Below are 20,379 nucleotides of genomic sequence, written 5' to 3' on the forward strand. Positions count from 1 at the left end.
AAAAGTTGTTTGGCGGCAGTTTGGTGCGCAATTCTTACACGGTAAGTTGTCATAAGTGTCCGTTAGATGGTAGCACAATGGTATTAATATCATCGATGCCTCATCAATGCTGCAATATAATCGTAATACTAATGCGTAACGAAAATCATCGTAATTGCGTATTATTATTATTTAAATATGTTGATGCACATGCATGATAAATACAAAATGCAAAAAAATATATAGCAGCTATGAGATAGTATGAAACATAAAATATAAGATTTGTTTACAATCATAGCAAAATCAACTTGCGGATTATTGAAAAAATACACATTTAACACATTCAGCGCTAGATACTAAGAATTTAAATTTTCAAGTTGAAATAACATTAAATTTACATATAATATACGAGCTTTGAATGAAAATCCCAAGCAACTGCACTTGGCTCTGAATGTGTAGTCAGAAAATAGGGATTAATATTTTTTACAGATACTTAACATAATTGTAAATATACTACATTTTAAATATATTACATTTTAAAGCACCAGGCTTCCATTAGGCTTATTCTATTAATATATATTCAATTTTTTATGATTAAAAGTTAGTATCCCAGTCAGAAAAATCATTCAATACAGGTTCACGGTCTGGAGGATATCTATCAAAATTCTTTATATCCAGATGATTTTTTATCTGAAAAGTTAACAAAATATACACAATTTAGTTTTTTTCGCATCAGAACATACAATCTTATTGATTATAAATGATATAATATATATACAATATATCGTCTCTATATGTAGATATACAAATAAATTCCATTTTTTACCACTTGTTGGAATTATTAAGAAACAATAGTTTCATATATAGGATACTCACCGATCATTTAAATTTCTTAAAATCTTTTTTAAGTTTTATGAGAAAAGCTATATGTTTTTTTCTTTAATAAGAGACGAATATGATGTTGTTTTAAACAAAAATGAGTTAATTTAGCTAAAATATCTTTAGATTTTTTTTATAGAAACATATATTTCCTAGTAAAATTTATCGATATTTATCTATTAATATTAGTATTAACTATTACGATGAGTATACTGTACAACTTGACAATTATAGATAAAATAAACTTACTCACCGATGGCACTATAGCAGCAGACATTGTCTGATTTTGCAGTGCTTGCCAGTCAAAATTGCTGAACCATCTGAAAAAGCAATTATCATAATAGTGATTAATTTATTAGGAATTGTTAAGATTGCAATAGAAATTTGAAAGATCTACTCTCAGCAATGCAAATTTCATCAAAATAATAAAATGAGTAAAGTCGATAAAAATCGCGATTTTACATGTGATTGTGATAGGGTCCCAAACTTTTATTGATTTTTGCATGTTTGTCTTGTAAAAACAATACTTACTTGTGATTTCGCACATCCATGGCACCGTTTCGCAAATAACCGAGTCTCTTTGTGGGGTCGAATTGTAGAAGACGTTGGATGAAATTTTTTGCAGTGCTTTTTACTACACTTGGTAAACGAATATCGTCGAAGCCTTTTAGAATTTTCTCACATATTTCTAAGTCGTTCGCGTCTTGGAAGGGCGTTCTGCCAAGAAGTAGTTCGTATACCAAAACTCCCAAGGCCCAATAATCTACAGCTCTTTGAAAGTGAAAGTAAAAAAATGTTAATTATGATATGTAAATCATTTCGAATCATTTTATCGATATATGATAAAAATAGATTTTAAAGGTTTACCTGTTATATCCCTTAACTTGAATAATTTCCGGCGCTAGATATTCAGGAGTTCCCACGAAAGTCGTTGTCTTGTAAACACCTATTATCTTGCTGGAGCCAAGATCAGTCTGCCATAAAAGTTGTGTCATTTTTAATCTCATTGTACATATTGTACACATTTGCAACATATTATTATAAAACACATTTCTTACTTCTAATACAATTATTTGAATCGCATATTGTTAGTACTAAAATTAGTAATTGCACGGGCGATCAATGAGCTCAAGAGAATTAATTATGTTACGATTAACATCAACATTTTCATATAACATACATTTGAACGTACTAGTTTAATGTAGCCGTTATTAGCAATCAAGATGTTCTCGGGTTTCAAATCTCTATAAACGATACCAAGTGTGTGAAGGTGGTCAAGCGCTTCTACAACGCAAGCGACGATAAACTGAGCGGTGGAATTGTCGAATCGACCTTTTCTATACAGAGCTGTTCGTAAATCACCGCCCAGACATGCTTCCATTAGGAAATAGAGATATCTGTTGTCCTTGAACGTCCTATGTAATCTGTAAAGCAAAAGTTAAGGGCGAATGAAATATTCCTTTGTTTAAACATTTTAAAATGTTAAAAAATTAGTGGAACGATTTCGAGTAAAATGTTATTAGAATCAAGGTGGAATGAAACTAGAACAGAAATTAGTATTAGAGAATTAAACATCAGAGCATATCAGCAAATGCACAGAGAGAACGATTTAATTGAATTTAACAAATGCTTATTTGGAATAGTTCAAATAAATTTTTTGATTGATCGAACGAAGTTTTGTTTGACGCAACAAAAATATTTTGTTGCAGCTTAGTTCCGACGAAATGTTTTTGTTGCGTCAAACAAAACTTTGTTCGATCAATCAAAAAATTTATTTGGACTATTCCAAATAAGCATTTGATAGATTCAACTAAATCGTTCTCTCTGTGTAGATACCAGAAATTAGCAATGTATCAAATTACCAAAATCTAGGTAGAATAATTTTTAATATTTTTAATATTTGAAATTAATAAATATAATCGTGAATTAAACTGCAAATTAACACGCAACATAATTTGCCAGATGATTCTATGAAAGAAATGGAAGGAAAAGTAATAGAGCTAATGTGGTGTAGAAGATAAATTCTACTCACTTGCAGATAAAAGGCGAGGTACACAGTCTTAGATTTTGCTTCTCGTTGTAAATTAGTTTCTGGTATCCTCTGATTGTTATCATGTTCTTTCGCACTTTTTTTCTGGCGTAGCTGATGTTGGGTATTGAGTTGACAGTGACCAATTCGACTCTGCCGTAACCACCGGCGCCTATAGTCCCGATGACCTCTAAATCCGATAACGACAAATCGCGAAACATAATGTCCCAGACATCGGCGATCGTTGGTCGTCGATAGACTTGCCAGTTCTTGTTGCGAATTGATTCCAATCCGCCGAGGTAGTCCAGAAAAGACCTCGAATCAATCGAGTGACAAAATGCATTTCTTCATAATTTCTTTTCTATCTTCTTTGATTGACAATTGATTGAAGATTGAATTAGATTGATTAAAATCATGAAGTAATTAAACTCATTAATCATTAAATTTATTAAAATGAATCGTAGGTAGAAAATCGCCGTATAGCATTCGGAAGTAAAGCGTAAGAATTGAGATATGAGTGTGATGTGACGTACTGTCTGTCGATCGTGTAACATTCGGTACCAGGTGGTAAAGCGATAGCATTCGCTTGTCGTTTAGTATCGCCATTGTCATACAATGCTTTCTCACCGAAGTAATCTCCCTTATCCAGCACCGTCATTTCCTCCTCTATGCCGTATGAGTTGGTCTTCGTGATCCTAACGTTGCCGCCGTTTATTATGAAGAACTTATCTCCCGGATCTCCTTCACGTATGATGTACGAATGAGAGGAATAAAATTCCTGACGTAATAACATTCATCGATCTTTTTTATTCGAAAAGAATAATGTGGTTGCGTCGTAACGTCTTTGTTAGGGAAACGTTCGAAAAATCGTAACTAAAGGAAGGACAAATTGCATACGATGTGTATACAGCATACGTACCACAACTATTAAATCGGACATCTTCGCGAGAACTTCCTCGGGTAGCGTTCGTAGCACGGAGATACGGCGGAGAACTTGTAGATTGTACTGCGTACACTCTTCATCGGTCCGCTGCATTATAGCAAGGAAGATTTTCCGGTCTAAGACCCAGACCTTGCCATCCGTTTGCACTGCAATCAAATATTGTCCATGTAAAGTGCCGTAATAGCGTTCGCGAGAGAGTAATATGTTAGATGTTATAATTATATACAGTTTCATCCTTGAATCTCTGAAAACATGAGAAAGCGTGGATCGGTTGCTTAACGAAAATTACGGTGATTGAAGAAGATGATTAATTAACTTATCACTTAATAATGCCATTACCGTCGATGGAGCTCAATCTTTTCGTGTTGTATAACAACGCCAGCTCCCCGAAAGCAACTCCGGGTCCGAAGTTTCCATAGAATGTATTGTCTACGTATATTTCGAAGTTTCCTTTCTCCGAGACGTACAAATGAGATCCTGAAAATATCGTCGAAGTATATAGCTTAGTTGTTTTATTAGTTGCTCAGTGATTAGTCATGTTCGTCGTGAATAAATACTCATATCAAGTATCAATATCACACGTAATACAATACATCGACTCTATCGTAATCTCTTTGGATTAGTTATCGCTTGCCTATTTCATCCTGATGAATGAGTCGCGTCTGCCCTTTGACAGATTTTGGATACATGGCTGAAATGATCTCCTCGATACGGGACTCGTCGAGGTCTCCTAGAAATTTGTTGTCTCGAATAGCGGCTTTGATTCGGTCTCGCGTTCTACAAAGTTCATAGTAGAAAATGAGAGTTTTATTCAAAGAGTTCAACGGCGATATAATCCTCTTTTTACAAGACTTGAGAAAATTAAGATAAATTGAATTTTTCAAATCATGTAAATGTATGAAAAGTCTGAAAATGATTATGTTTACATTTATTAGTATTTTTTGTATTCTCAGATTAAATTTTGTGCCAAATTCCCAACAGACAAAAATTCTTACAAAAATATCTTTAGAGTTTAGAAAAATTAGTTTAACTTGATAAAAATTTTTTAAATTACAGAGTTAACCGTCTCAAGTTCTTGTAGCGGTAAGCGGTAAAGTGGTAAATTGGGTAAATACTCTGGGTCCTTTGCGAAGCGCGGGATTTCGTTTAGCGAGACATTGATCTCACCCAGAACACCTCGTTTGCGCTGGTGAGTCAACATTCGATAAAATTGATCGCTGTCATGGCGAGAAATTTGATTCCTCTTAAATCGCGCGAAATTGGCTGTGGCACGAAAGGTCTTTCGCAGACAGAGAATATGCATTTTGCATAATACAGTCGTCTGCAATAAGAATTTCATTTTTATTACTTTCTTATATATTCGAACTTTAAATTACGTTATTACGTAAATAGTTAAGTTTTAGAAATCGTGAAAATTCACCTGGCTTCTCTTGGCTCGGCTCGATGAGGTTTCTACGTTGTGCTATACGCGATATCAGTAGTTGACTGATTGATCGATGCAATTGCAGTGCTGGCAGATCTTATCTTTTCGCTGGATAGCGACAGAAATTTATGAAGGCTAGTGTTTCCGTCATTGTCATTGTATACCATCATCTGATAAGATCGATAATATTGCAATATGACTCAATAAAACGTGCGATAAATCGTATGACATATTGTTAAATGTCCATTTCCATACAATTAATTAAATTGTTAGCAACAGTTTCGCAAGATAACATCCGTTTTTGATAAAAGAACAATCAATAGTGAACACTAAAATGAAAGTTGAGATTCAAAGGAAATATTGTTATATGCGTAATTTTACGCAAATTGAAAAAAATGATAGTGCAGTTTTGTAGTATTTCGAACAAAAATATTCTCGTCAAAAATTTAACATGTCATTTTTAATAATTTTATGATAGATAAGAAAGATAAGAAAAACAAGTGCCGAGTTATAAATAAATATAAGAGATATAAAAATTATATAGAGAAATTACAGTGGACAAGAGAATTTATGTTGTCTTAAGGTTAACGAGAGGGAGAGAGGGGGAGAGAGAGAGAGAGAAAATGTTTCATACGATACGCTGCTGGTAGTTAACAAATTATTTATTTGAAAATGCGTGACGTTATTTTCTTATTCAGCTACGTGTATGTGTATCGATACTTCATGCAATGAAACCATTGTAATGAGGAATTTAAGTCTAGATTACGGAGGCTTAAATCCTTTTTACGATCGGGAGAGATATAATACATAATGTAATATCGACGTAAGATCGGTTTTTTTTACACAAAGACAATGAAGTATCGCGTTAGAAGAAGTACGTATATCTTCTAATCAAGGTACACCGAAATCTCAGAGTGATTGCTTATAAAGAAATAATAATTTCTCATACCTTAGCAAATTATTTCTTACAAGTTAGTCGGTCATTAAAAATACAGCCGATCGCACGAGAAAATTAGCGTATCGCTTATTAGTGGGAGTAAGCGCGATGCCATCTTAAATAATAACAATAATAATTATAATTCGCGATGGTTATGTTATCTTTAAAGCGGTTTTATAAAAGAAGAATAACACAAAAGTTTTTGTAATCAAAGCCAGTCAAGCGAGAATTCTTTGCGAGATAATTAGCAATCACGAATTGCTACCAAACGTGTTAATCTATAACTCACACAGATAATTAAATCTATTCATTCTTATATCTCGAAATTGTATTGGTGCAATTGTCACTTGATAGTTAGCAAACATATTTCTTAACAACAATTGCTTTAAGATCGCATTGTTCTTACATCTATCATTTAGACGACATTTGTTGGGAAGTCCGTTACGTTCATGTTTTATCTTCAGAAGTTGATATCCCAGCCGGAAAATTCATCAGGTGGTATATCACGATCAGGAGGGTATCTTTCGAAGTTTCGCGTGTCGAGTTGATTTCGTACCTAAAAAAATTAGAATAAGAGGAATCTTCGATAGAAAAAGGGGAATTTATCATTGTAACAATTATTTCGTAAGATAGCATTGCTCGAGCAATTAGCTTTAGTTTGAGATTTCGTCAAGTTGTAATATAAAATGTGAACTTACAGTAGGTACAATGGGAGCTGGTAGAGCTAATCTTTGAAGAGCTTGCCAGTTAAAACTGGAAAACCATCTGTCAATAGGAAAAACAAAAATTATATTTATATTATTCCACATTATGTTTTACTGCTAAAAATTTTCACGTTTTACACGCCGAATAATACCTTCCGGAATATTATGTTATATTATAGAGTGTTCTCGTAAAAAATATTTTTCTAGTATTTACGAATTTACGGAATATTTTTTGATTATATTAATTAATTACGTATCATCTGTGTCATAAGTTTCCGAGGACTTACTTGTGATCGCGAATGTCCTGTATCCCGTTTCGTTGGTAACCCAATCGTTCTGAAGGACTCAAACGAAGTAGCTTCTTGATGAGATTATTAGCATTCTTGTTGACGATGCTCGGTATGCCGACCATCTCGATACCTTTCAGGATCTTGTTGTAAGTGGTCATGTGATCAGAACCCCGGAAAGGTGGTTTGCCGACGAGTAATTCATGAGTTAGGATGCCGAGGGCCCAGTAATCCACCGCCCTGTTATAAAGTCACGGAATAAATGCAACGTAAAAATTTATGGAAATAAATTAGGTAGACGCAATGAGAGTATAAGAAAGAACGAGTTAGGATCTCATACCTGTCGTGTCCTTTGTTCAAAATAATTTCCGGTGCTACGTACTCCGGCGTGCCGGCGAACGTCCACGTTTTGGCTGGTCCGATCTTCTTACTGAAGCCAAAGTCCACCTGTTGTAGAGAATCGTTTTTTATAAATCTTCAATCGTTAGTTCTTTGTGCATTCTTGATCTAATCAGCTTTGCTGTAGTTGTCTTATAATTGGCGACCGAACTGATTGTTGACGCGTGTTACCACTCACTAGCTTTAAGTATCCGCGAGTGTCGAGCATAAGGTTCTCCGGTTTAAGATCTCGATAGACGATATTTAGCGAGTGAAGATGATCAAGAGCCTCCACCACGCATCCCACCATGAATTGCGCGGTGACGTCGTCGAAATGTCGCCTCCTTTGAAGGGTTGTCCACACGTCTCCTCCGAGGCACACTTCCATCAGGAAATAGACATATTTGTTGTCCTTGTAAGTCTGATAAAGTCTGCGAAACAGATAAGTGAAGAAGGCGAGCTCTGATTTCGGAGAGCTGATCTCTCCAGCTTCGTCGTGAAACGTTTCCATGACGACTTACTTGCATACGAACGCCGAATCACATGCTTGCATAATGTGCTTCTCGTTCAGCACATGTTCCTGTTGCTGTTGCTCGACCATGACCTTCTTCTTGAGTTTCTTCAGTGCGAAGCTCTTCTCGGGATCGGATCTCAGCGTGACCAGCTCGACTCGGCCGAAACCACCCACTCCCAAGGTTCCTCTTGTTTCGAGATCAGCCAATGTCAAGTTCGCGTACTCGTTGGTCCACTTCTTTGGAGTCAACGAACGTTTTTGTTTCTCGTATTCCGCCAGCCAGTCCTTGTTGCGGATTTCATCCAAACTGCCTAGGTAGTTGAGGAACGACCTGGCATTTGCATTTCTCAAATTATAACATTGCATTTCAATAGGATAAGAAAGTATTTCAAAATTATCATTTGCCGATTAATTTTGTTAATCGATGAGTTGAATTATGAGATACAATAAATGAAACGAATGAATATCCTCTTTGCCAACAAGAAAAGATGGATTTTGAAACGAACTTGGATATACTAAAAGAAATTCTCGACTTTGCAAGCCGTTTAAATTTAAGTCAAGATTTAAGATAGATTTTAGACTTTCAGAAATATTTTTAAGGAATATAAATTTATAAAATACACACACGCACATTTTCACCGTGGCGTTTTACGCAAACTATAAGTAATTTAAGCACTTCAAGTCTATATAAGACAGTCTTTTCAGAATTATGCTCTTCAGATCTTCCGTTTCAGTTTTACTTTCTAATTAAAAAACAAAAAGAATCTTGACAAATCCAAACTCTAGTGATCATAGAAGTGATTATAGAAATTAAACTCACGATCTATCCAATGTCAGACATTCGACACCAGGTGCGAGTGCGATTGCGTTCGCATGCCGACGGTTCTCTCCTTCGTCATCGTAGAGAGCCTTTTCACCAAAATATCGTCCCTTGCCGAGAACCACCAGTTCCTCTTCACCTCCATACTCGGTGTCCTTCGTGATGCGTACGTTGCCGCCGCTGATTATATAAAACTTATCACCCTTCTCGCCTTGCCGTACTATTCTGGCGCTAGCCGGGAAAAATTCCTGTGAATACACGTCATTTTATTATGGTACACCATAAAATAAAAAGCGAAATTTTTCCATGTTTTACGTGAACGTAATTGGGAGAGATTGACGTTTCTTCTTTTCGCTCTTACCACTCTTATGAGGTCGGATATCTTCGCAAGGACGTGGTCCTTTGGTTCGGGCAGTTTTTGGAGAACAGAAACTCGCTTGAGGAAGCGGATGTTGCCTTCCAGCTGTTCTTGAGCTGTCCTCATCATTACTGTTAGAAATACTGATCTGTCGAGCACCCATACCTTTCCACCTTTTTTCACTGAAATGTAATATCGTACAAATAGTTCAACAAGCAATGTCTATTAGTAATTACAATCAATATCGTGAAAAGTTATAATTAGTCGATTAATTAATACCGTAAATTGCTCTTCAGAAGCATTAACTTAACAATTCTTCTCATTATATTGCATCTCTGTTCATCGAATAGATATTCTTGATCTTTAGTCTCTGATCATTTTCTTGCTTACCACTGATGGATCGAAGCCTCTTTGTGTTGTACAACAGAGCGATCTCTCCGAATGCCACTCCTGGTCCGAAGCTCCTCTGGAACTTGTTGCCTTCATAAATGTCAAATTCTCCCTCTGCCGATACATATAAATGTGAACCTGTAAATGTAAATCAACGACATGAGTGTAAGTCATCATGAAATGTATCAATCATCACTTATCTATGATATTACATAACGTCTGTGTTGCTTAATGATTGATAAAACACACCTATGTCTCCTTCTCGGATGACTAGAGTACTAATGGGAATTTGTTTGGGGTACATGGCAGAGACGAGAGCCTCCACTTGATTTTCTTCCAAGTTACCCAGAAATTCATTTTCTAGAATGGCTCGTTTGATTTGCCTTGCGCTCCTGCGAATGGAAAGGGAAAACAGTAAATATGATACATACAACTCCTTTATGATACTTATTAGTATTTTGATCATACACACATACCTGGCATCTTTCTCGTACACGGGGGTGGGTGCTGAAGGTGGCGTCGGTGTCCTTCCAATAACGCCACCCCTCGGATTGCTCACGAGTTGTTCACCATTTTCTGTTCTGACTGCGTCTTCTAGTTCTGATTGTACTGGATGTATATGGAGGTTATTAACGTGATTATCTGGAGGCGGTAGAGGTGCTCTGGGCTTTGAAGAAGTGAATAATAGTGGTCCGATGCCATTTTGAATCGTTGTACCAGGCAAAGGACGTATCTATTAACAGAAACCGAAATAGAAACACCGTGAAAAATATTTCAAGCTAGAACATCTACAGATGTCTATAATTATTTTAAAATCAACACTTTAAAGTGCTACAAATGTTCTGATAAAATGGCAATCGTTCAAGATTAAAAACATCTAGCAATATAAAATGTAAATCAATATACTTTTGGTTCCGTGAATAAGATCTTTTATTTCTTGGTAAATCTTCTTTTTAACTTTTCAAAAATTAGACAAATTTTTTTCTTTTCAGCTTATAAAAAATTTAATCTCGATCAAATTTTATTTCAGTATTATAGCCCTTTTAATACTTAGCGTTTATAGAGAACACTTCTAGAAACTTACAACACCGTGCGTCAAGTCTGGTTCGCCGGATTGCTTATAGCTAGCGATAATCGCATTCCTTGTGCTTCCATTCTGCAACAAGAGAAGACGCAGAGAAAAGTTAGTTTCTGCTCGAACGCGATCGTAGAATCAGGACTTACTACGCTTAAATTGCCGATGCTGTTGGACTCGTCGTTACCCGGAAGAGGGGTAAGATTAATGCTACCCTTCTTCCCGAGGATGTTGGCAGCCCTCGGGAAGCACGAGAACCTCATGTTATCTTCATCCAACGCATGCCCAAAACAAATTCTTTTGACACCTGCAAAGAATACAGAATTTTCAATATTCGTTTTTAGCAAAGTAGAAACCAAGAATTAGAAAATCCGCAGCCGATGCCATTAACTGCGAAGTTTCTACATAACTTTTCTTTTATTTCTACATTTTAAATGTTACTCATTAAGGTACAAAAGTTTCTTACATAATACCTAACAAGGTTTGAGCAGAAACTTATCAATCGACGTGTTCCATTTATGCCTTAATTACCGAGAATAATAACCGAGAACAAATTCTTTTTTTATTATTTTTAATTGAAAATCTGAGCTTTATCATCGAGCGATCTTTACGGAGCAAATGATTTAATCTCGCGCGATATTTGATGTGTCACGCACGGCATTATTCACAGCGGGGATTCTTAGTATATCTTACAAATAACGATCTCGTATCTTAAAAGAATTTTTAATTAGGTCGGGTGAGACACGATCTGGTCGATCACTTTCGCTCACTCACTGGTCGCGTCGCGTTTTCTTCCTCATGGCGGTACTTTCAACCGATAATCTCGACTAAGATTCGCACGAAGATCATTTACGACTTCGACTTCGACGTCGACTACGTCAATTTAGTCGTCTTACTTCGCGACTCTTCGTCTTAAGCTAGACTGTGTCATTTTTCGTGGCACACAACTTGCACGTGATCGCTCGGTCGCGGTGCAAGCAGCCGCAAGATCGCTTCCACACCAGTCACATGCTTATGCTAATGGTGTTTGGTGCACGAGATATATTGCGTCTTGACGTCACAATACATTAGCACATGCTCACGATGAGAATATTCTCGACTCTCCGACCATCCTTTCCTCTTTGTCAAGATTTCCATTTCAAGCGGCTACACGTTCGTTTTCTTCTAAGGTCGCACTCAAATGATGCGCCGAAGGCTTTATAATGTTTCAAGAATATTACAAACAAGCTGATACATCTTATTTTTATGATATATATATTCTTTTTCTATATTTATTTTATATTCATGCTACACTTTTGCCGATTTTTGTGATGTTTTTGATTTTTGACTCTGACTTCTCAGTGTTTCGCAACAGTCATTCTGCGAATGAAATTATTTTATTAGCTTTAATTTCCAAATATATTTACTTTCAACATGTAAAAAACAGTTCACCTTGTATATGTGTACGAAACAATTGTGAGCTGTTGTTCTCTTCCAGAAAAAATACGCGACAAGGTCTGCGTATCTTGAAGCACGTCGATAATCCAGACCACGCGCCATGCCGTCACGTTATTGTTGATTTTGTCACGATGCAGCGGTTTACTCGTTTTATTGGAATCTCTTTTCACAAGATACACGTGTGTGTATGTGTGTGTGTGTGTATGTATGTGTACACATAGTATCTATTTTTCCTCTAATTTTCTCTCGAGTATTGTGCTCGACCAAGATTAAGCATCGATATGTTTATTGGCAATTATTTATAACGCAAAATCCTTATGACAATATTTTTTAGATACGCCTAAAGTAAAATTGCGTCACGTTTTGAGAAAGAATGTGAGAAGGAATTTTTCGGTATATTAACATCAAAATATTATTACAAAAATATTGTCACGAATTTTTCAGTTATGAAAGTGTCTGGCGACGCGTATCTCAATGCAAAGCATCGCTTCAAATGATGCATGGCCTCGTTATGAGACGCAAGGTCGGCTCGTATCGGATTGTACGCACTATATCGGGACGATGATAATGATATTTGATTAAACCTGCAGGTAGACGATTGCCCAAACGTTAATTATAGCGTGTTCGCCAAGTATATGCATTCGTTACATGAGTATAAACTTCGTGCGCTCTAATTAACAGACAATTACTTTCCACGAGAAAGTTTTTACGATGTCATTTTAGAAGAATTCGCAAACATTTATTACAATTTGATAATTTTATCACTTTTCCGTTTCAGCAAGACTGACAATAAGGTTTGAAACCGCTACGAGAGAGAAGTCCATATTGTGCATACTGCGCATTACATAAATTATATAACTATGGTTAACAAAATGATATAATAATGTTGTTAATTACTTGCGCGGGAAACATCATATTTCCTGTCGTATTTAGACATAATAGCTTGATGTTTCCGATATTGCGTCTCAATTACACAATTTTTACGTAATATAATGTGAGATGTAAAATATCAAAAAGTAACATTTTTATAGAGAAGAAAGTGGTAGAAAGAGAGAAAAAGAGAAAGAGAAAATGAGAGAGAGAGAGAGAGAGAGAGAGAGAGAGAGAGAGAGAGAGAGACAGAGAGAAAAAGAACTTTAGGAATTTAGTATTAAATATTTTGTGCGATAATTTTCAACGTATCAAATAGCGGTGTAGCCAACAGAAGGTTTGTTAGAACATGATCAACAAGTATATTAGAGTCTTCACGCACTTGTGCGTTACGGTGAAATTGTATTCCACCGTCATGCTATGCGTACGAGGAAAATGCGCGAGAAGTCGAGGAAAACGAAAATGTGCGTCGACGATTACACGCATCCGCATCCATACGCTCTGTGTCCTCGCAAAATGACATTTCCGGTTCCTGAACGCGATGACGATGACTCATTAGCGGGCCGTAATTAAAATGAGTCTCGGGCAATAATAGCAGGCGGTTCAATGCGTGTGTCTCGATGTGAAACACGATCCAACGACACAATACGTTGTGTGACACAATGATAAGCAACATATCGCGACACTCGCCGCTTTGCCGTTTGACTCGGCTCTGCTCAACTTGACTGCCTTTTTTCGTTCGTTTTTTTTTACATAATTTCGAGATCGCGTGGCGTGGAAATGAGAAGCGAGAGAACGTAATAATAATAACGTAATTTCTGTTGCACAATGCTCTCGGTGTCGATTTACAGACAGAAAACTGGGTTACCAGCCGCCGCGGTTGGATAAATGATAATGATTTTCATGGGCTTTGCTGAACATTAAAATATTGTCGAGCGATGATTATGCCTCTTCAAGACGCTCGACGGTACTGTTTGCGGACGATAATGGTCCCGATTGTGAGATACTAATCGTTGAAGAGATTTATATGCGGTGTCTTAGTGTCTCGAGCACTTGCTCTTGACTTCGTACTTTTTGACAAGCTTTAGTTCGACTCGTTTTTCCGGAAAATGTCTCCTTCTCTTCGCAACGATCCGATCTTTTCGATGTGTCTCGATTGACACTTCAACACTACCCCAGATAAACATTACGATTATGTCTCGAGATCTTTCTTCACAGTTCATACTTGGAACAAATATTATAATAAATATTTAACTCTCATTTGCATTATTTAATAATCATATGTAAGCGATAATTGTTTATGCACCTAATAGTTGTATTCATTCAGCATGTCTTTAAATATCTTCACTTTCACACCTTTAAATGTGCGAATACTCAAAAATTTATTTGCCGCTTGATTGAAATTGATTATATCGCTTATTAGTTGCATTTATTAGATTGATGTTAAATATACTTTGGTCGCCTTATCGTAATGATCGTACATCTGTACAGCGTGTTCAAGATCGATATTTCAGATTAACTATTTATCTTATGGTGAAATAATTACTTATCATATATTCCGATTGCCGATATATCTATCATTCCATCTTATATAATTTCGAGTTATTGATTTTTCGGAAAGTACAAGAATTTTATCTGTTCTCCTTCACTTTTGTGTAAGAACTTTTCTATAATTTTATCGGTTGTGTTGACATGTCAGAACGTTCACAAATGGATATTAATAGTATTTGTGTAATTATAAATAACCTTTGTATTTCGGCTAATGAGTATTCCGCATACGTGAGTTCTTTTTTCATGGGACGTTACTGGATTGAAAAAATTTACTTTCGCTTGTTTTTAAATATGATCTTCTTGCTTCTTTCTGATTGTTTTATTTTTTCTTGTTTTCCCTGCTTCTTTTAGGCTCTTCGTTTTTTCTCTCATTTCCTCTATTTATCATATTCTGTCGTTTGCAATGCCAATATCGAATTAATGTTGTAAATGTTGGGATAATTTCTCGTTGAATAAACACACATCCATAGTTTGACGTGTTTCTTGATTAAGACGTCGAGTGAGTTCTCAGCAAGATTAATTACGCTTCTCGATCATGTATTCAGCCTCGTCACCGCGCATCACATAGTGATATCTTTCCTACATTGTCGCACACATTTCGTAACGTTACGCAATAATAATATCGACCTATATATAAGTGCTTAATGCAGCGGCCAATTAACGCTGCGCGTTAAGCGCTGTCCGACGTTTTATCGATATTTGCGGAGAGGTCTGCGCATACATTCGGAGCCGCGAACAATTAAGGCAATATTGTTTTGTAACGCCGGTCACATAGGCGCCTCTTTAATACAGGCGCAAGTTTAATCAACTGTATCGACAACCGCGCGCAGGTTAATTAACTCCTCTCATCCGTATACGTATACGCGGCTGTAATTAATTCTCTTGAGGTGACACGATTTTCGCGTCGTACGTTCTCTCCCGAAGGATAGCTAATTCTTCATGTTGTATTTTAGCTGTTCGAACTTTCAGCTACTTTGTCGTATCGTCTTATTTTCCATCTGCCTCTAGCTCTATCATATTATTTGCGTGCAGAAGTGCGAGCAAAACGAGACGATAAAATTACAATTAAGTTCCATGTCAAGCTCGAAGAAAAATGAATAAGCGTCAACAGCGAATAAATTTGTATGAAGACTGTCACACAGAAAGAACAAAATCCAGAATTCATTTAGCAAGTACTTTGTTAATAATGATACAAAATGTATATATTTCTGCAGGAGAGCCTCGTGTTATATCGCGTGTAATTGTACAATTGTATTACTTAATAGTCAAGTATTTACAATTTTGCAATGACGCCGATCGCGAAACGAAAAGAACCTTATCGCCTCGGTCGCCTGCCCATTATCGGCATCGGAATGCAAGCGATTATGGAATTTATCAGCACCAGTATCTGGCTACGAATCGCAGTTTCCACGGATCGATTAGATAATCAATCGCATGGAGCCGAAAGAAACATGCCGAGCATCGCTCGCCAAGTATCACGCTCAACTCGTTGAAGATCGACGCAACTCGGTCGCTTCGTTCTCGCCGGGACTCACCCTTCAGGTTGAAGTCTGAAAAGCTTCAGGGTGGATACGAAATCCCGCGCCGAATGACGGTGGATATGAAAATACGGGCGACACGGAGTTTCTCCAGGAATGTCTCTCTCGCGGCGTATTTTTCGTTCGCGATGGACGATGAAAAATGCGAAATCGCGGATCTCAGTTTCTCTCTCTCTCTTTCTCTCTCTCTCTCTCTCTCTCTCTCTCTCCTCTTTCTCTTTCTCTTTCTTTTTGTCCGACCACAGCGAAAAACGGAGCTGCACCGCACGAATTCGCGCATTCGACTGATGCCTCAAGTTCGACAAAGACGCAGAAATCTTATCTAGCCGATAACAGGACGACGCAGTGTCAACAGGCAGGTATATGTACGGCGGGCATCTTATCTAATGAGTCTATTCTCTTTCCATTAATAAGGCCACCTTCGTGTTCCTCGTCGGACACACGTGCTACAATTCCCGGGAAAATATACCGCGTTTTTTCCTCATCCCTTTTGCCTTTACAATATTAATATCTGTTTATTTGGCTGTTTATTGCTGTTTATTCGGCTATTTATTTTGTGTTGTACAATACGTGGTAAAAGTAAAACAAGAAAAGACAAAGAGAAATGACAAACGACCGTTTTATCTTGGTTTCTACTTTTCTTTACTTGTCTCTCCTTATCTTCAAAATAAGCATATTCATCGCGAATAAATATGCCAGGGTTAAAATCAAGAATTATCGAATTTTTGTTTAAAAAATATATATATATTCGTATGTGAAATATTTTTTTTTCTTCGCGTTGATTTATAATCGGTATTGTTAATTTTATGTGAGAATTTATCAAAATTTTTGAATATTTACTTCTACCTTTCTCTCTCTCTCTCTCTCTCTCTCTCTCTCTCTCTCTCTCTTTCCCTTTTATTCTTTCTTGCTTTACTGCTGTAAAAAGATTTTGCTAATTCAGCAGGGTGTCTAATTCGCAAACGAATGAAGTCGTGATCAAACTCCTAAATGACTCAACCTCCGCTCCAATGATGCTTCGACATGCAAAAGAGAGTGAAATTACAGTAATAGTGTAATATTGCAAATTATTCGTTCGTTAGGCGTGTATAAGAACATCTTTCAATCTTTGTTCCCGTCTTTTCTGATCTTATGCGAAATTTTTCCGCAATTTTTAATACCGTCAAATACTCGAGAATATTTCGTTTCTTGGAACGGCTTGCGGAGAGTCAAACATAGATTAATTCTTGTTGGTCTTAGAAGGAATTTTCTGAGTCTATTAGCTTGTGTGGATTATCGACGGCTGTCTGATCTTTATAACGACATTTGTCGATTTCTTATCTTTGAAACGATAAACTTGCATTATGGGCCCGATGTCTTGATATCGTGTTCTTCGTTCATATGTAATTTGATTTTTGTTAGACAATTGCCGGTTGCTCGACAATGATCAATTGAGACAGTCAAATCTCAAGCGCGGCTTGAGATCTCCATCGTCCCCGCGACACTAGATCTGATATTCTTTTTGCACTGACGATGATTTATCCGACTGTGTACCTAATTTTCCTGATTATATCGTTAATTAATTTGAAAAATTCTGCTCGTTAGCTGCCCACGTGCTTTGACTCAATGAAGCGAGCGCTACCATATGTCCTTCCTTTCTTATCATTGGACATCTTTTTTACCAGTGTCATTAGGTAACACAACCGCCTAGTGACTCACTTCGATTTGAATATGTACTACTTACGACCATGTGAGTCTCACGTACGCGATATCTAATCGGATAAAGAGCGATTATCATACTCGCTGCGGTGTCTCTTTGATCGTCTGGAAAACAGCGGGTTAAAATTTCCGCTTTCAGGAATTTGAAATCTGTATTACTTGCCTTTAATATGTGAATTTGTGACAATTGGCTAATGATAATAACGGTTGATAATGGCGAACTATGATAAATGAAAAGATATGACACGTCCTCACTCAACAATGTCAATGTGAAACTCCTACATGTGCGCTTTATTATTTTTCGTATCCAATTTGTAGAGAATATTATTTTTTAGAGGAATAATTTCTCTTTTTGTAAATTGCACCGGAATAATTGCTTGTAAAAATAGTATATCATAGTTTGTATTCCTTAAATTTTGATAATAACTTGAAAATTGTAAAATAATTTATGGATATTGAAGTTCTCTCGAAATGTCTTAGTTCTTTAAAAAAAAAAATTTGATCTCTCAATTGTCAAGTCCTGATAATCGGAAAACACAGGAGTTATTAACATTTTAAAGTACCGCAGCGTTTCACAGCGAGCCCCGTATAATATGGAAATTGCCAAGATATCGCGATATCGATCCGATCGAGCCTTTTATACCCCCGATGGCATTCTCGAAATCGCACTTCCTGTAAAAACTCCACTTTCCATGTAAAAACTTGCTCGCGCGAACTAAGCCAAGTCTTTCGAGTGCGAGCGCGAGCGTGATAACACGCGCGCCTAGTTAATTCATTGGAAACACTCACCTCTCGAACTTTACGATCTCGAGGCACCTCGTTCACAATTTGTTACGCCGCGAATTATCGCCGCGATCTCGCGCTGACGTTTCGCTCCGGAAACGCGTTCGCAAAACACGTTTACAAACACATCTGTGTCATTAACGCTCTTGTTCCGAGGTGTTCCAAAAATATGATTTCCTTCGAATTTGGCTCGTCGTTGATTCACCGAAATGTCGAAACAGATTGTCGGACAGATCGAGTTTACCACTGCGTTGAAATCTCACTAATAATTATCGCGATTTTGCTTATTCACCGTATCGCCAACTTATCTCCTTTGTCGTTTTTTTTTCCTTTTCTTTTTCCTTCACGAATTTACATCGTATCGGTAGCCTTCATTGTCATCGGTTCACCGTGTCTGTCCGTCGACGAGAGCAGTAATTTTCCTGCGCGACGAAAAAAGTCGACGTGACGATCGTGTCAATAAGAACTTTAATGCGTGCTCCCACTTTCGACGTTGAATTCCACGTGTATCAGCAGGCTTATCGTCTCGGCCACACTGATCTCCGATCCGACGTCGAAAATGACTGATAACCGGCCCAGACGGTGCTATCGACAGGTCGGTCCCTGTGCCACTAACAGAAAGTACGCTTGCGTTTTCCACGGTAGTAGACGCGGCCGACGATGTGGGGGTATTGTTAATTATTATCGTTTGGCACTTGCTTATCCGCGCGATATAACTTCGGGCGGCGTGGTGTGTTTACGGTAACGGCTGGACTATACGCTTCTTCAGACTGGATGCGCGCGTGCGCGAACGCGTAGGATTAATTTAATTTAATATGTGATTCAAATTAACTCATGATTTGATTTTATCTTCGTCTGCGTTGATATTTCATCGCAATTGTTCATTGCACTTACATACTTAATAGTGCTTAATTTTATTCGTTTTCTTTATTTTCTTTGTACTTGATTATTTCTCATTCGATTCCACGTGGTCTTTTGTATATAACTTACACATAATTTTCTTAATGTCATGCTGCATTTTTTACTAATTATTATAAAGAGGCTAAACAAGCGATATGTAGAAAATTATTATCAAGAAATTATTGCCAGCTACGTCATATCTTTCAGAAAGATATGTCAATTTTTATATTATCATATTAATCGAATGCAAAGAAAGCTGAAAAAGAGTTTCAAAAAAAGTTTAGCTGCAGATACAATTCATTGTAAAAATACTCACTTTTCTTTCACTTTATGTTGCTTGAGATATTTTATCGAAACTTTTATTTATATATATTGATACGAGTACAATGATAAAACTATTTATACAGTGTTAATAATAAAACCAATTTTTATATTACGAAACAGAATGGGAAACTAATGAAAGATATTTGAAATGCCTACCATTCACAAAAACATTTTTCTAAAATTGTTTTTTTGATCGGTAAAATATCATTTAATTATATCGTCTAAGATTGCTCGCATCAGTAAGTTTCAATGTTGTCCGTAATTCAAATATATAGTGTTTGCGTATCTTACAGAATATATCTAAGATATATCATATTTACATTGTGTTATATTCACAAAAAATTGTTGTCTCTAATAATATCTATAGTTATTTTTTATCACAATAATTGTATAATATATATATATATATATATAATTTATATATATATAATTATTTTTCTAAAAATAATTATTATATAATTATTATACAATTATTTTTGCTAAATTATTATATAAAGACAGTGAATATTAATTACACGCGCAGTCAATCAGTATAAAAAATAAAACTTTATTGATTCTAAAC

At 36.4% G+C, this 20,379-nt stretch overlaps 2 protein-coding genes across 6 annotated transcripts; both read right to left on the reverse strand.

Moving 5' to 3' along the window:
- Positions 1 to 430: 430 nt before the first annotated feature.
- Positions 431 to 5,309, reverse strand: LOC105189467 (cGMP-dependent protein kinase, isozyme 1). Its single transcript, XM_011151568.2, has 12 exons — positions 5,251 to 5,309; positions 4,946 to 5,151; positions 4,465 to 4,607; positions 4,170 to 4,307; positions 3,807 to 3,976; positions 3,421 to 3,665; positions 2,891 to 3,202; positions 2,051 to 2,282; positions 1,726 to 1,832; positions 1,390 to 1,629; positions 1,112 to 1,178; positions 431 to 669 (listed from the first exon to the last, which is right to left on the reverse strand). Exons 2-12 carry the CDS (start codon positions 5,131 to 5,133, stop codon positions 574 to 576), a joined length of 1,938 nt encoding a protein of 645 aa, XP_011149870.1. The 5' UTR covers positions 5,134 to 5,151; positions 5,251 to 5,309; the 3' UTR covers positions 431 to 573.
- A 591-nt stretch (positions 5,310 to 5,900) lies between these two features.
- On the reverse strand, positions 5,901 to 19,314 carry LOC105189468 (cGMP-dependent protein kinase 1). Of its 5 annotated transcripts, none has more exons than XM_025296630.1 (14): positions 18,600 to 19,314; positions 10,869 to 11,023; positions 10,726 to 10,797; positions 10,118 to 10,374; positions 9,891 to 10,033; positions 9,642 to 9,779; positions 9,255 to 9,433; positions 8,894 to 9,141; positions 8,081 to 8,404; positions 7,759 to 7,990; positions 7,522 to 7,628; positions 7,182 to 7,421; positions 6,889 to 6,955; positions 5,901 to 6,746 (listed from the first exon to the last, which is right to left on the reverse strand). In XM_025296630.1, exons 2-14 carry the CDS (start codon positions 10,977 to 10,979, stop codon positions 6,651 to 6,653), a joined length of 2,214 nt encoding a protein of 737 aa, XP_025152415.1. In that variant the 5' UTR covers positions 10,980 to 11,023; positions 18,600 to 19,314; the 3' UTR covers positions 5,901 to 6,650. The 5 variants fall into 5 exon arrangements, with proteins under 5 accessions (XP_025152415.1, XP_011149873.1, XP_011149876.1 ...); XM_011151571.3 differs by having other exon boundaries at positions 10,866 to 11,023; positions 18,600 to 19,313; XM_011151574.3 differs by lacking the exon at positions 18,600 to 19,314 and adding an exon at positions 16,110 to 16,708 and having other exon boundaries at positions 10,866 to 11,023.
- Positions 19,315 to 20,379: the final 1,065 nt, after the last annotated feature.

This window comes from Harpegnathos saltator, unplaced genomic scaffold (assembly GCF_003227715.2).
Source record: "Harpegnathos saltator strain DR-91 unplaced genomic scaffold, Hsal_v8.6 scaffold15, whole genome shotgun sequence".
Classification (NCBI taxonomy): Eukaryota; Metazoa; Arthropoda; class Insecta; order Hymenoptera; family Formicidae; genus Harpegnathos; species Harpegnathos saltator.